Consider the following 15,866-nt stretch of genomic DNA (forward strand, 5'->3'; position numbering starts at 1 on the left):
GAACACAGAATAAAAACACTGTGCTCTAGGATCTAAAGCATTTGTGAAAATCCTTGGATTTGGCTTTCCACACCTTTCACAGATTTACATTTGAAATTGTTTGCAAGACAAACACAAAGCAACATTCATATATATTGTGCTTTTTAGCTGCCTCTCCTGAATGGATGAAAAACCTACGGAATTCAATCCATTTTACTCGATGCACTAAAATTGATTTGGATTCTGATCATGTTCTCCAGAATGCTCAGTCTCATTTGCCTGGCATCACCTGCCTTCTCTTGGGAAGAGATCTCTACTCCACCGTGCTTCATCTAATGAAAATATCGAACAGCACCTGGCAAAGAAGAGACATCCTTCCCAACTTAGGAACCTCCACTCATCCAGCATAAAATCCTTGAGAATTTAAATAGGTTTTCAATCATTTGTAAGTCTATTCCTGAGGAAATAATTAATGGATCCTAGTTCTTATAAGAATGTCACACAAAGTGTGTCTCAAATCCTCCTAAAATCAAGGTACCTTGTACCTCCTGACTTCTGCTGCTCCCCTGCCCCCCTGCCACTCCAACAACACTGCTGCCTTGTCAGAAATGGCAACTGGTCTGGTTTTCACGCATTTTTGACAAATTCACACTGGCTATTGCATATTTACATATTATTCTCTAAGGACATATCAACTCCTTGTTTAAAAATTCATTTACTGTGTCTGTTTCACGGACTTTGCAGCTGTCTCTGTCTAAAGCCAGGTCTCTGTTGAACACTGGCTGGAGCAGAGTGGCCCCGTGTCAGTGCCCTGCTCTGACACCCTGTCTGCTTGGGGCAAAGGCCCACACTGCACCCTGCCCAGGCTTACAGAAATTTCCCCAAACAAGTAAAGATAACTTGGCAATAAAAAGACACCTATTGAGTGCTCAGATTTCTAAAATATTGCAAACTTAGAGGAGTACAGGAATACACGGAACTTAGGAAAAAATGTTCTTGAAGGCATGCCTTGGGCTCTACTTAAAAGAAACCTCAATTTATTCAGAGTTTCTTTTTCTGTCCAGAACAGTAGCTCTTTTGGACACATTAACCTTGGTCATTATTGCATTTTGACATAATGTTTTGTAAATATTTAAAGCAGATTACCGTTTTTGATTAATTACCTTGTCCTAAAGTTTTGAAATACAAAACATGAGTTTTTCTGTCATCTCAATAGGTGCTCTGTATTTTCAATTTCACTGTAATAAAATTGTAATATTAATACAATATATTTTGTTGTGGGAGATTTCAGGACAAAGAGCTGATCAAGAAATTATGAAAAAAGAAGAATCAATCATATTTTACATGGAAACAAGCATCTCACCCTCTAACTCAGCCTAATTTTCTCTTGCAATTATAGCAACCACTAGCACAAATTCAGTAAACAAATGAACTTCCCTATTTTGAAAATATAAGCCATTAAACCATTAAGCTGTGATCTATGAAAGGTCTTTAATTCTATCTACTACTTTGTCTGGTTAGATGCTGGCCTCTTTTCTGTCATATTTTCCCCCTGTTTAGCCTTTAAACACAACTTTCCCTTCCACTAATGGATTACCACCTCATGGTCTTTTTAGACAGCTGAGATATTGACGCCTCTGCTTCATGGAGTGAAAGCCTCAGAGGCACCAAATATGCTTGTATGAATCTACAGGGATGTTGTTCTTGTTTGTTACTTGAAATGAGCCTCTAAATGTTCAAAATGGAATGAAATGTCCACACGAAATGGCTATTGATTGGAGACTCCCTGCCTAGGTACAGCTGTTTTCATGGTGAGGACTGTGAACTCTTAAGAGCTTCACCTGAAAAACGAATGCAGGAGTTTGTAGTTTTCCTTTGTATTTTTTACAAGTAAGAGGCAAGGTTGATGTAAATTTCCATCATCCATACACTGAAAATTCTGTTTCAGCTCTCTTTCTCAAAAACCCACATTTCTCCTGTTAGCATCTGGGTCACTTTCTCTACTTGGGTAGACCCACTACTAAACTGCTTAATATTAATTAGAAATAACAAGAAATACTCATTAAGTAATAACAGTGAATAATAGTAACCAGAATTAACTAATAGTAGTAAAAAACACTTTAAAGCTATTTTAGGATCTAGCTATGGCAACATTAGCAAATGATGGGACTAGGATGCCAGTAGGGGCACTGGGGAGGGAAACAGTTTGTGTTGATCTCCTGAAGCCTACCCTACTTACCTGCATTTTAGGGGTTTTATTTCCTAGTTATCCCACTCTGGTCCTGCTGACTAAGCTCCCATCAGTGTCTGTAGTGAACCTCTCAGCTCGGTTTCATCCAACAGAAGCCTCTGCTGGCACACCTGAGACTGCTCTATGACTCAAATCAAAGCAAATTTGGAAATTTGCTAATGTGGATGTGGCCCACATAGAGTACAGGTATGCTGGTAATGGTCAGAAAGGCAGCTTTAATGACACTAAAGTAATTCTGTATTAGCAGAGATTAGCTAATATTAATGCCAAAATTAACTTGGGCATTTACAATATTAACACAAATCACACTAAGCAAAAATAGACCTAAAAGAAATACTTGAAATAGCATATAGCCAATTGTAAGTTATGAGTATCTACAAAATTCTCCTTAACTTTATCTAGTAAAATAACATTACAGAGTAGAAAGAGGAAGGATACTGCTTTAAAATTTATCAGTTAACCAGTATGCTGAGTAAGCAGAACAGATTTTGTGCATATCGTTTCCATATATGAATTGTCCGCACTTTAGAGTAACCTCAGTTTAATTTGCAAGAAATGCCTTACCCTTTAATCAAAATGTTTTTAATCTAAACGGAACAAAAAGAACATTAAACAGGCCATGACATAGCCTGCCCCAATGAAATGAAGTTGTGGCAGAGCTTCAGGCTTTCCTAAGTATTATTTGCACTCTTTTTGCTCAATCTTCTCATAAAGCATTCTGAAGTAGAAAATTTACCAAAAGCAGGTAAAAAACTAATTAAAAGATGAGGACAGGGAAACTAGACCTCAGTTGGATTCCTGTTTCTTCCAAAAAGAAAAAATGAGTTCTTCCAAAAATCTGAGTTTAATTTTCAGAGGAGCTTTTCAGTCTGCATTTATTAATCTCAGTTTTGCACCTGCTTCTACAATCAAACATCTCTAGCTCTGTTTTCTCTGTGCAATTTGTGGACACAGATGCATGTTTCATAGACAGCATGCAGATGCAAGTGCTAAATTGGAAAAAAAACAAATGCTATGTATCATTGGACTCTCTGTATGAGGCCTTTTAGCATTCTGGATCAGAATACAGATTTCATTGATTTCATTCAAATATAGAAAATACAGCTATGTGACTCCCATTTTTGAAATAAAGAAGAACTACGTATTTGCCTAAGACTAGAAATTTTCAGAATTCTTCTTTCTTAAGTTTGCCTTTTTCCCCCACTGGAAACAAATACAGGTTATATATTAATGGAAATACTTTGCACATATATTGAGAGTTATCTTTGTGCATATAACTTGACTGATTTAATTGTTCACCTGTTCTTTTAAGAGAGAGCATGCAATAATAGTACTGTGACTATTCTCCTAAGGATATCAACTAGTATATACACAAGAGCTCAACTACTTTTGTGAGCAAATTACGATAAGAAAGAGACTCCAAACTCACTCATGCATCAGCGACCGCACCACCGTGCCTCCGTGAATGTGAGACTCGTAGAACAGGGTGTACAAGTATGGCAGGAGTGAGTATCTAATCCGAAGAGTAGCACGAGATATCTTGGCAAATGCATCTCCAAACACTGCTGGGTCTTGTTCCTGTTCAGGAAAAGCTTAGATTTGTACTGAGCATTGAAACAAACTCAGCAGAGAAGCTGAGTGCAATGTAAGGAGAGCTGTGGCTGGCATGATGCTACAGAAACGAGTGTTTAAATAAGAAAAAGCACTCATTTGCAAACTGCAAGATACATTAAGAACAACATCCATTATTCCCAAACTAACATTTGTATAAAATTCTTGACTTGAAAAATTCCAGTGAGTTCAAAAAGATCAGGCCCCACCACAATGTATGTGAGCCCTCTGCAACCACCCCTAACCTTGTGAGGAGAAGGAAACTGGGGCTCCATGTCTGTGCTCAGGAACAGAAACCCTGCCTCTAGAAATTAATTTATCCTCGAGATGCAAGCCCTCTCAGACAAAGGAGATAAAACACAGGAAAAAGGGAAGACTGATAATCTGAAGATCAAAGTCAAAAGCATAATTACGTTGGCCGCAAACATAAAGGCAAGTCTACTTAAAACAGTAAACTCACAGCCCTGCTGAAGCCAACACGTGTGACCAAAGTCACTGTGTGTGGTACAGAAAACATTCCATCCATTCAAAGAAACTGGATTTCTCCTCCTGTGTGCCCCATTTCAGAATGTCCTGACTAACAGTGCACCCACACACCAGCAGTGCCCCTCAGTTCCTTGCTGCCAGCGATGCTCTCCTGCGAGACAGGACACACACTGGGTCCCACCATCAAGAGGACACGTTGGAGCAGTCTGTCTGTCTTCATTGGTTGGTTTTGATCTTACTCCAAGGCAACCTTGACTCTGCCATGGGATGAGATGCAGAGCACGCAGCCAAGGGCAGTGCTGATATGGGAAAGTGTTACATCTGCTTTAATTCCTCCTGTCCAACCTCTCTAGTGCTAACCAGCCAGCTTAAAAATCACATGGCTCTCTTTCTCCTTCATGAAATCTTTCCAGAGTACTCAATTTTCTCATTAAAACTGAAGACTATATGACAAATTCCAAGGATAATGAAACGTAAAAGGAATAGAAGTAACAAAGCCTTTTATATTATCTAGTGCTTTTCAGACAAGAAAAATATTAATTAAACTGTTTGAAATACCAAATGAATTAAGCAAAGTGAATATTTAAGATTTTATTTTAACACTAACCTAATGCTAACTAAATTCAATATTTAAGTAAAATTTCACCATTATTTTGTTTACATCAGAATCAGTCACTAAGAATACTCCCTGCTGGCTCTGAGCTCCAGAGCATCCATCTATTATTTCAAAAATTGCACTATATTTTTTACCAGTGTTCTGACACTGTAAAAACACTGCCTAATTTCACAAAAAAACAGTCATACTTCTTAGATTGTGCTGAGTCATCCAAAATGCCTGTTCATTTCTTTCTGTGAAGACAATGTTTTAAATGGATATAAGTAATCCACTAAAACCAAATATATCTCTGAGTTGCAGGACCCATCACACAGACCCATTGCTCTCTTCTTGTTTATTTTTATATATTTGTATATATCTATTTTTTTAATATATATTTATTTATATCTATATATATATATATATATGGACCTCTAACTTTAGTGGAGAGGCAAATTGAAAATATTTAGCAACAGCTAACACCTCACAGACATTTGTTCTCCTACAAAGAAATACCTCAGGGATCTACAGGCTAATTGTTGACCCTCTTAATGATACTACTACAGTTTATTATTCCTGCATTTGCCCAATTGCTGAACATCCATCATACTCTCATGCGGAGACAAAGGTCTTTCTGGGAGTGTAAATGTTGCAGCATTTTGATGGTGCAACTTCAAATCACTGAAGGTTAGCAAATAACCTGAGCTCCAGCATTGCACAGATCAGTGTGCGGAAGGAAAAAAACCCAAGCATTTACTGAACAAGCAGAACCATTCATCACGGTTGCAGATAAACACAGAATAAATACAAAGGCTGCAAGACCTTCAAACTTCATAGCTAGAAACCTCCTGATACTTCTTTCTGCTTGCAACAGGTTTTTAAAGGACTTTTATGGTGTCGAAACCAGGGCATGGATCTGGACTAAGGCTGCACTTTTTCATGCATCTCATGGGCTCTTTAGCCTCTTCTGGCCTTGGTTGCCTCTTGGCTGATAATGCTGTCGCTATTGGTGCCTCTCCTTGGAATTCTCACGTGTTTGTAACTTGCTTATAAACAGCAAGGATGGTGTTTAATGATTTCTCTCCCCTCCCTGCAATACTTATTATAATTAGAGATGTACTGAAACAAAAACTGTAACAATCAAGGGAGTAGGAAGATACACTGACACTCACTGCTCTTAAATAAAACATGGCCTTCAGTAGGTAAAAGATGAAACAGATTAATTTTACCAACAAAGTGAGAAGACCAGTGTTTCTATGTTATCTTTACATTATGGATGGGAAAATTTTACATTTCACTGTGTAATTCCTGCTCTCGGTGCAGCACTCCTTTTCACCCACTGCTCCAGTTTACGCAAGAATGGCAGGTTAATTTCTGAGAAAGTAATACAAATCACTGTCCACATAACTGTAATCACAGGCTACAGCTTTATGTAATTTTGTTTACTTACGCTGTTTCCCTCTGCATTGTGATTTCTGGAAAATGGATAGAAAGAGCCAAGCTGCATCCAGCGCAGGCAGAGTTCGTAGGTAGTGTTGTAGTTAAACCCACAGATATCAGCACCAATCTAAGGAAAAATAAAATTTTGGGGTTTTGTAAGTGTTTGTGACTGTGACTGAGGCCCAAAAATGAGAGGCTACAGAAATTTGCTAACAAAAATAATTTTTGTAAAGAAATAAGTGTTTTTAATTACTTTATAAGAATGCTCCATAATGATACAAATTTTTCTGCAACTGAGGTTGTGTTGTCTCCTAGAGCACTAAGTTCAGTGTGGAAGACCTGACTGTATTTCCAAATTCTTCTGACTGTATTTCCAAATATCTCTAAAAATTCTCCCTCCCGACTTGCAGACCTAGGGGTTTTGCAAGGGGCCTTAATCACAGAATACATAATACAAAGAGATCAGTTTAGGATGGCACGCATTAAGTCAGCCTGAAGCTTGCAGTGCTATTTTTGTTTCCCTTCAGCAGCCAAGACTGACATGAAGCCTTTTAATCTGCAGTTCCTTACGCTGTGGAGGCTGTTACTGCTGGCCATCTCAAGTGGCTTGTTCCAGAAAACATTTGAGTTAATTTGAAGTGATATTGTGTATGAGCCAGCACCTGCCTAGAGGACACCAGACTTACATAGGGAATGCCAAAGAGGTTGAATTCCAGGATTCCAACAACTGACCGGCGCAGGTCCTTCCACTGAGAGAAGTTGTCACCCAGCCAGTGTCCACTGTGCTTCCCACTGCCAACGAATGTGGACCGACTCAAGACAAACGCCCGCTTTCCAGTTGCCTGCTGGACAACACTGCAAAGAAATGCAACAAGATCATTAAAAACAACAATGGTAACCAAGAGCTCTTATCATCAGCCTCAGCGTCCAGGCACAATTTTATCTGAAAGGGTATTATTCATGAAACAATTATTATTGCGATCCCTACTCACATGAAAATGTGGCTGCAGAACTGCAAATAAAAGAAAGTTTCACACAGTGACCAAAATAAAAAAAATAAAATCTATCCGATTCGCAAAACAATTTGTCTCAGGTATTTTTCGTCTTGCTAAATAATAATTTGCATTTAATTTATTCTCAGCAGTGTCTCAAAATGAAAAATTGAATCATAATTTCCTTTGTATATTAGTACATTAAATTAAGTGTCCAGTGAGTTCCTAAAAAACAATATAACAGGTATTTTTTTCAACACAGGATTTAGTTAGAGATTTGTATTGGTAAATAAAGTTCTAACATCCTGGAACTAAAAGCAAAAAAAGCCCAACAAAACACAAAAACCAAAAAACCAAAACCACACAAAAATATCAAAATTATATCTAAACATCTTATAAAAAAATAAATAATCAATATAGAAAACAAATGTGTAATCATTCAAAATGCCACCCCATCCTTGTAGTATTTCCTCTGGTTTCCTGTCTTTTTTAATATATGAGGTTTCATTCAAGAATTAGTAGTACAATGAATTTATCTTTGCTTTTTGAAAATCATTTTGCTGCATCACCAGAAAATCAAGGAATATATCTTACTAACAAATCTATTACAAAATTCCTCAGCATAGACTCCTCTCTGTACATAATTATAAATTCCATTATTTTATACTGCAGGAACTCAAATTCAACTCTGCTTTAATATGATTTGGGCAACACAATTTAGATTCTCTGGGAAATTCTAGCATGAAATATTAATCATGTTGTTCACCATCTACTTCCTTCTCCCTTTTCTTAATGAGATTTCATCAAGAGTTCTTTCACCTGTACTCATAATGGCCCAGTGTTTGCTCTTGGGTCTGTAATGGCACACAGACTTTAAAGTGCTTCAACACTTGCTTCTGAAGCAAAAAAAACCCCAACCCAACAGCTTTCATGGAAGACTGAATGTATTAATCTTAGGGGCCATATGCAGTAAGAGGTGCAACTCTTGAACTGTGAGGGACCTGCTGGTTCTGGTTTGCAGGTGCACTGTAGGGCCAACAACTGAATAAGACTCCGTGTGCTTTGTATAAAAGTTATTTTGGAGCCTTTCATGGATGTCTGTAGCAGGAGTGCTCTCTTCTGGCTCTCTTTGGCTCTATTTGCAAACACAGGTGTTAATGAAGGCAATATCAGATCAACTCAGCTATGATCCAGAGCTGCATAAACAATTTGCAACAAGTAATTTATTGCATAAGTTCAGTTTTTTGCGAACCATTTCAGAACAGGTCCTAATGTTGTCAAATGTATTTGTTGATTTAAATTATTTACAGAATATCATGTGCAAATAACTCTTGGCATTAAGCTATGCACAGACTGATTGCTGCTAGTTTATGTATTCAAATTCAAACCATTTGACATAGGCCAGATGACACATTTCCTGTTCTCTGTCTGCCTCAGAATAATTCTTAGAATTGATTTTTTATATGATTATGAAGTTGTCATGTATTTTCATCCAATATTCTGCACTTGATGCTGGGTGCTAAATATTCCTGTCAGTAATTTAATTTAATATATTCTTTGTGAAGAGTGAATGCAAAAAGGATATGCAACCAGCCTTGAAAAGAAATGTATTTGAGAAACCCAAATGAGTATGTAGGAAAAATACTACACTGAAGTTTCCCAGCTTTGCAGCAAAATCAACCTCTGCATACACTTTTGGTGGTCTGCTCCACATTTGGCCGAGCAAAGTAAGTTTGTTTTGTAAGGAGCCCTGGAAGCAAGTGGTTCAGGAAGGGGGAAGGTTCCCAGCCTTGGGGAAGGCTGTGAGGAGCTGTGCAGCAGTAACTGATCCAGTGGCATTAGTCTGGAGCAGCACAGCCAGGACAATGTGGGCACTGAAGGGGCTGCGGCAGGTGTGCCTGCAAACAAAGCTTTTCCTCCTGAATTCACAGGGTTTGTCTCAGGCAATTGGCTTTGCTGGCATAAAGCTTGAGTAAAGCTAAAAAAAACAGCTCAAGAAGACAGGAAATCTGAAGGCTCTATTCACAGTGCTACCAAGACAGTACACGGTTATGTGGACTCCAGTGTGCAGAGAACAAACTCCAGTGGAGAGAGCAGTGCTGGCAGGATCTCTTCAGAGGCTGGGGAATAGGGGCCCAAAAACCATGGTAAGAAGTCCAGAGTTCAGAGGCTTTCTGCTCTTTCTGTCAAAAGTAGAACTGTGCTTCAGCCAGGCCCGTAAGAGCTGACAAACTACTTCTGCTCTTTCTCAGTGCTTCCCTTGCCCCGGATTTGGCAATAAAATACAAACACATCAACACCAGAATTAGGCTCACTTAACCATGTCCTCCGGATGCTATCACAATCCAGCTTCTGAAAATGAGTGCTAAGTGCTGAAACAGACCACACGTCAACCCCTGCTTTGGCTCTTCCACTGTGGTATTAAATTTCCCTGCATTTTAACTCAAGCCCTGCTGGAAAAGGCATGATTTGCCCATTTCATTTAATCCAACAGCTAGCTTTGCACAGCAACAGTCTGCCTGCGTAAGCTGGTCTTGAGTGCTTCCCAGCTGCAAAACGAGTTTTACAGTAGCTGACAGCAACTGTGCTGCAATGCAGCTCTGCCCTCCTGAACCAACTGAGCCCCAAGCCAATCTGCAAAACACTGCCTGCCAGGAACCAGAGGCAACTCCAGAAGCAGCTGGCAGACCTGTACAGTTTGGATTCTCCACTGACAGTGACAGAAACTCCTCTGTCACAACAGCAAAGGGACAGACAAATTCCCCTGACACTACACAAGGCTGCTTCTGCTGCAGCTGCTCATGAGAAGGTCTAACCAAGCACACGAGCATCTTGCTCTAGATATACAAAAGCAGGAGGTGAAAAGTTAGGCCCTACACACACATCCTGATTTAGCTGAGAAAAGTAAAATTAGAAAGGATTCTGTTCTTCGTTCCAAGGTTCTCTTTTCTTGAAACTTCTTACTAAATGGCAAACAGTAAAATGAAACATGGGTCTGTTTCTTATTAAATACTATTACGATTTCCCAGGTAACATCAGTGGCTTTTAAAATGCATTTTAATCACCTGAAATCTTATTAGAAATATTTTAAAAACTTACTTGAAAGTTGGTTCTGTCTGTGACCAGCCAAAAAGAGAGTGTGTGTTGTAATGGTCTCCAAGGTAAGTCTTGGAGTCAGGACACAGTGTCTTTTCTGCCAGGGAACGATCAGAGATGCCTGAGAATGACACAAAACACTGCAAAATCATATACATCACAATTCAAATGTCTTCACATTTCTACACATTTAGGGGTGAAAACACCAAAAGATTTGGGAAGAGGAAAAGCTGGAGCGCTGGACCTGCAATGATTTAAGGTTAGCAAATAGCCACGAATACATGCTTGCAGACAGGCACCTGTCCTTGGAGAGGGGGAGAGGACTGAGTAAACAATGATAATTAATTTCAAGTTCTATGTCCAATAATTCAAAACATCTGTACAGATGTCATGTATTCAGTAAGTAATAGTCAGAAAGAAAATTTCTGCTTTGCTGAATTAAGAATGCACCTACATATTATGTCACACAGTGACAAATCTTAGTTAAAAGCAAAAATTTTGCACAGATGCTACCTGGTCTTTGATCCCATATCAAAGAGATGCTGGCAAAGCCCATTTGGTGCAAAAAAATTTCTATCCTCTTCAGGTAACCACCATGAAAAGGCCACACGAAATTCAGCAGGAATTGGACAGGTCAGATGTTTATACATCTTATAAAATTCTCTTAAAATATAAAAAGAAAGTAAATTCTCAAAAATTCCTTTTTTTCATGCTTAATTAGGTGCATTCACCATTGCAACTTTTTCTCCATGAACAAGCAATCTCCCTGCCTAATTGCACTTCCTGTATGGTTGCAGTTCATTATCAAAATTTCTCTGTACCTGAAACCCCACTAGCCTCTCTGCTCTGCTGTGCCACTACAGCTACAATCCTTGTGTTTGGATCTTTAGACACAAAGTGTGGGTGCTCTACATCAGAAATAACTTAATTTATAGGCAATTTCCAAGTAACTTTGACTGCTATGTCTTTGAAGAAGACACTAAGCTTCTGAGGAAAGTCACACTTAATGTCCCAGTGGCTCTTGATTATTAGCCCCATAAATTTAAGGTGGGATAGGAGAGAAAATGCTACCACATGAATCATAGTTTCATGCTTCCTTCTTTTTCTGAATATTTTGTATTCTGTCTCAGCAATACTGATTATTTTACAACTGCGTATTAATCTTCAGTATAAAGTGTTTTATAGAAAATTGATTTGAAGGACATCTGGTTTTAGAAGTTCAAGCCATGGTTACATGTGGTTATAAAATTTAGATAAGGAGGTTGAAGGCTACATTGACAAAATGCCTGAGGCTCTAAGACTGGGACTTGCACAGATGAAATCACCTCAGACAACAGTGAGCTCCCAAAACTCTGCTAACCCCAGGAAAGTCCTAATGCCTTGTTGGACTCAACAGCTTAGGTCACATCTCATGCCTACACCAGTCAAGGGCTTGGACAGCTAAGAACATGCATCTATTCTATAAAGTGAAATAGAAAAGAAAGCCCTTAAACACCGGTTCAAAACAGATTCCCTGCAACTTGGAATGTAATGCCTAGGACTCCTGGCTGCAGAAGGGAGACCAGTACCAGGGAGGTCTCTGGGAAGACCTTAGAGCAGCCTTCTGGTACCTAAAGGGCACCTACAATAAACCTGAAGAGGGACTTTTTAAAAGGGCATGGAGTGATAGGACAGGGAGTAATTGTTTCAAGAGAGTTGGCTTATATTAGACATAAGGAAGAAATTCTTTACTGTGAGGGTGGTGAAACACTGAAACGGGCTGCCCAGAGAAGTTGTAGATGCCCATCCCCAGAAAGTGTTCAAGGCCAGGATGGATAGGGTTTCAAGAAACCTGGTGTCCCTTCCCAGGGTAGGGGGGCTGGAACAACATGGTCTCAAAGGTCCCTTCCAACACAAACCATTCTATGATTTCATGGTATCATTCTAATACTGTGAGTCACAAGCAGAAATAGGGGCATACGTGCCTAAGTCAAGTCAGAGAAACTGGGCTCAAAACACACCTGTCTTCAGTATCCCTCAGTGTCCTTACATGTCATGTAGGCCTCTAGGTCTGAGTCCTTTCTAGTGCCTCAGACTTCAATGCTAATCTTCACAAAGCTCAGCTGCATGGCTCAGAAGCCACTGCATGGGTTCACTCTCAGTCCTTTGTGATGTAAAGGGACCTCTGCCATTTTGGCCATTTTACCCAGTGTCTCACTTTTTTTTTTTTTTTTTTTGAAGACTGACAAAAAATGAAGGTAATTTAAGGCAAAGGTGGAAATTCTCATCATTTCCTGGGCTTTGGTCAAGACCCACAGGGCCAGTATGCAGTGGTTACCTTACAAAGAGAGCAAACACCAAAATCATCATTAAAAGCTCTGCTTCTGCTTTCAAAAATTTACAATCCCTTTATAATATTTTGTCATGATTTTGTTATGTTTATGTTTCTCTTACATTCAAAGTAAAAAAAAAACCAAATTGCAATTTAATAAAGAACATTTTGAATTCTCATGACAGTACGAAAGCCTGAAGGCAAAAAGGGGACATTTCCAATACTCCACTGTCAGCTTTCTGCTGCATATTAACACTGCTCAGGCAGCTGGGCTTTCCTGGGGAAATGTTGGCTGGATTAACTGCCAGGACCACTGGCAATAATCATAGGTATTCATGGCTTCCTGGGGAAGAATGAACATATTATTAACTCAGCTACTGGAAAAGGTTTTCCCATTCCTGTAAGTCTCCCATAGGCTTAGACATTTTAAAACTTATTTTCAGTGCATTTCTAGTAACACAGTGAAAATTTTTTCCTAAGAAAAAGGAAATATACTGAACTAAGGCACCAGGGAGATACCATCTCCCTTGTCATAGTTTGTGAGAAGCCGAGACTGCCCATCTCTGAGACTAGCAGTGGAAAGGCAGAAGGGTTACTCCCTCCATAAGTCTGTAGCTGAGTTACAGTGTAGGTATCTTGCCCTTTTTTTGATGTGGACCAGTTGCTCAGTGAATGGCAGGAAAGCTCATTTTTCTAGTCCTGTTACGAGGCAGACCCTTGGACAGAGGAAAGTGATTATTTTTGATCCAATCGTCAAAGCTGAGCCACTGGAGTCTTGAACAAATATGTAACTGAACTGAACATACAGAACAGGCAGGGAAAGATGGAAAATGACAGAATGGATTTCCCCCCCCCCTAAAATATAGCCTATCAAGGTTTAAAGCAAAACAAACAAGAAAACCAAAGAAACAAACAAACAAAAAATTGACAATGAAATTACATTATTATACTTACTAGGAGTGTAAGGAGGATTATTGATTTCATTATCAGCACATCCAGGATACTGGCCTCTCATGAAATTGGATGGTTCATTCATATCCTTTAATAAAGAGAGTAAGACATGTGGAAATCTTCATTTTCTTTTTTTTAAAGAAGGGAGGGCAGATATAATGAGACATACAATCCAGATCCCATCGTAGTCAAGGACATCCTTAAACTCCAGACACAATTGGGTCCACCACTCCACAGTCCTAGGGTTGGTGTAGTCAGGAAACACAGAATCTCCAGGAGGCCAGGCCTAGGGGTTACATATGTAAATCCTGGTTATTGTCTCATTTCTGTTACACTGCTGCTTTATTGTTTTGAAGCAGCACTAGACCAAATGCATTGCAAAATTAAAAAACCCACCTGCCCGACAGCAGGAGTTACACCATCAGAGTTGTTCACCCACACTCCCATTTCCTGGCCGAGTTCGTAAGGTCTGTAAGTGCCTGGCTCCTCATCCTTGGTTATGAAAGGGTCCTGAAAACAGCAATCATATTTCCTTTATTGAAATCCCAGAGGTGACAAATACTCTTCTATTTGTATATTTTAGAAAAATTTGGATTATGTTCTTAATGCCGATTGCAAAAATATTGGAAGAAAACAGCATTAAAATTTAATAAGAGTTGAGAGCACATAATAATTTAGAAAAAGTCATTAAGGATATGTCATGAGTATTTCTTTTGTAAGGCAAGAGCAATGTGAAATTATTAAATACCCTCTTGTTTATTTTTTATGAGACTTTCTATGTTCAAATTATTTTAGAGAGGCAGTAGATTTTACTCTCCCCCCACCAAGGTCTCCGCTGCAGCTCAGTGCCATGCATTCCCACACTTGAGCCCCTCTGGGTTTCCTCCAAGACAATCGTTATTCCAGCTGCCTCAGTATCAACAGCTCAATGCTGGAATAACTAAAATTTTCAAGGGGCTTGAAGTTGGGCACATCCAACCTCCAAAGGGCCCTGTTAGCCCCCCATTCCAAATCAAGGTGGACAAGGGTATTTTATGCCAGTCAGATGCAGAGTAACCCAATTCACACCTGCCTGTGGGGCCTTACACCTCCGTTCTCCGCAGGTACCAAGACCACAGAATTTTACACCCCACAACTTGTCCTTCCTGCCCCATTTCACTGCTTGGGGTGGTCACCACCTCCCACTGCTGCCAGTGATAATGACACCAACAACTTGTGTGCCTCAGGATGGCCATCAGTAGCCATCAAGCTCATCCAAAGTGAGCCTGATCAGCTCCTGGGGATGATAGAGGCCCACCCAGCATGCTGGAAAGTTAATAAAGTTAGGAATACTTTGAGATGCCAGTGAATGAAGAGATACTCTGCAACTCTGCTCAGCAGTCAGCTGCAAGCTAAAGGAGATAAGTGCACTTCGCAATACAACCCTAACTGGAAGCAGTTACCTGCTTTGTGGCTTTTAGAACAGATAAAGATTGCAGCCATTTTAGAAGGGAACTCTACTTTTTCCTTAGAAAACCTTACTTCCTCGCGTTCTGCTTTAGACAATACCTTTCAGTTATGAAACAAAATAGAGAAAAACACTATTGAAACAATTCTTCCATTCAGTTATAGCTTGTGTAATAATTTAAGTGAACTTTAATCAAAATGTGATAGAAGTCTAACTAATAAATATCTTAGGAAGAAAAAAATATCAGATCCCAAATGGTAAGTTGCTTTAAAGGCTTGTTTCAAAGCTCATTTAAATGCCTGAATTAATTGCTTGATTTACTTGTAAGCCCTCTGATAACTATAGCTCTGGTGAGGGAAGTATGTTCTTCCATGCCTCAACAACAAAAGCTACAGCTAAATCCCTACTTTAAGTGCGAAATTCCGTTTAACTTTAACTATCCAGCTCTAGTGTCACCTCCATAAGGACTGTAAGTGTCCATTACATTTTTTAGCTTGTTCAACAGTCCAACTTTGCAAAAAGACAAAACTGTCCATCCGCAATAATTATCCTATAATTGAGGTAAAGATGTCTCTCAAGGGACTTGAAGGCTAGAAAGTCATCTTAATTAGCTACTCCTAATCCAAACGTACGGCTTCCTTCAGCTGAAAGGTTATTCCAGTGCATAAATCTAATACATTATGCAGGTTTAGTATGGCCCTAAAGAG

At 39.3% G+C, this 15,866-nt stretch overlaps 1 protein-coding gene across 1 annotated transcript in view; it reads right to left on the minus strand.

Annotated features, from left to right (window-relative positions):
• Window positions 1-15,866, minus strand: part of LOC116443654 (sucrase-isomaltase, intestinal-like) — a 63,451-nt gene that overhangs the window by 14,397 nt on the left and 33,188 nt on the right. The window contains exons 10-16 of the mRNA XM_032107960.1: window positions 14,109-14,222; window positions 13,882-13,998; window positions 13,716-13,800; window positions 10,454-10,571; window positions 7,049-7,217; window positions 6,373-6,489; window positions 3,660-3,808 (exon numbers count right to left, since the gene is read on the minus strand). Of these exons, the coding sequence (XP_031963851.1) occupies window positions 3,660-3,808; window positions 6,373-6,489; window positions 7,049-7,217; window positions 10,454-10,571; window positions 13,716-13,800; window positions 13,882-13,998; window positions 14,109-14,222 (869 nt within the window). The remainder of the gene's footprint in view (window positions 1-3,659; window positions 3,809-6,372; window positions 6,490-7,048; window positions 7,218-10,453; window positions 10,572-13,715; window positions 13,801-13,881; window positions 13,999-14,108; window positions 14,223-15,866) is intronic.

This window comes from Corvus moneduloides, chromosome 4 (assembly GCF_009650955.1).
Source record: "Corvus moneduloides isolate bCorMon1 chromosome 4, bCorMon1.pri, whole genome shotgun sequence".
Lineage (NCBI taxonomy): Eukaryota > Metazoa > Chordata > Aves > Passeriformes > Corvidae > Corvus > Corvus moneduloides.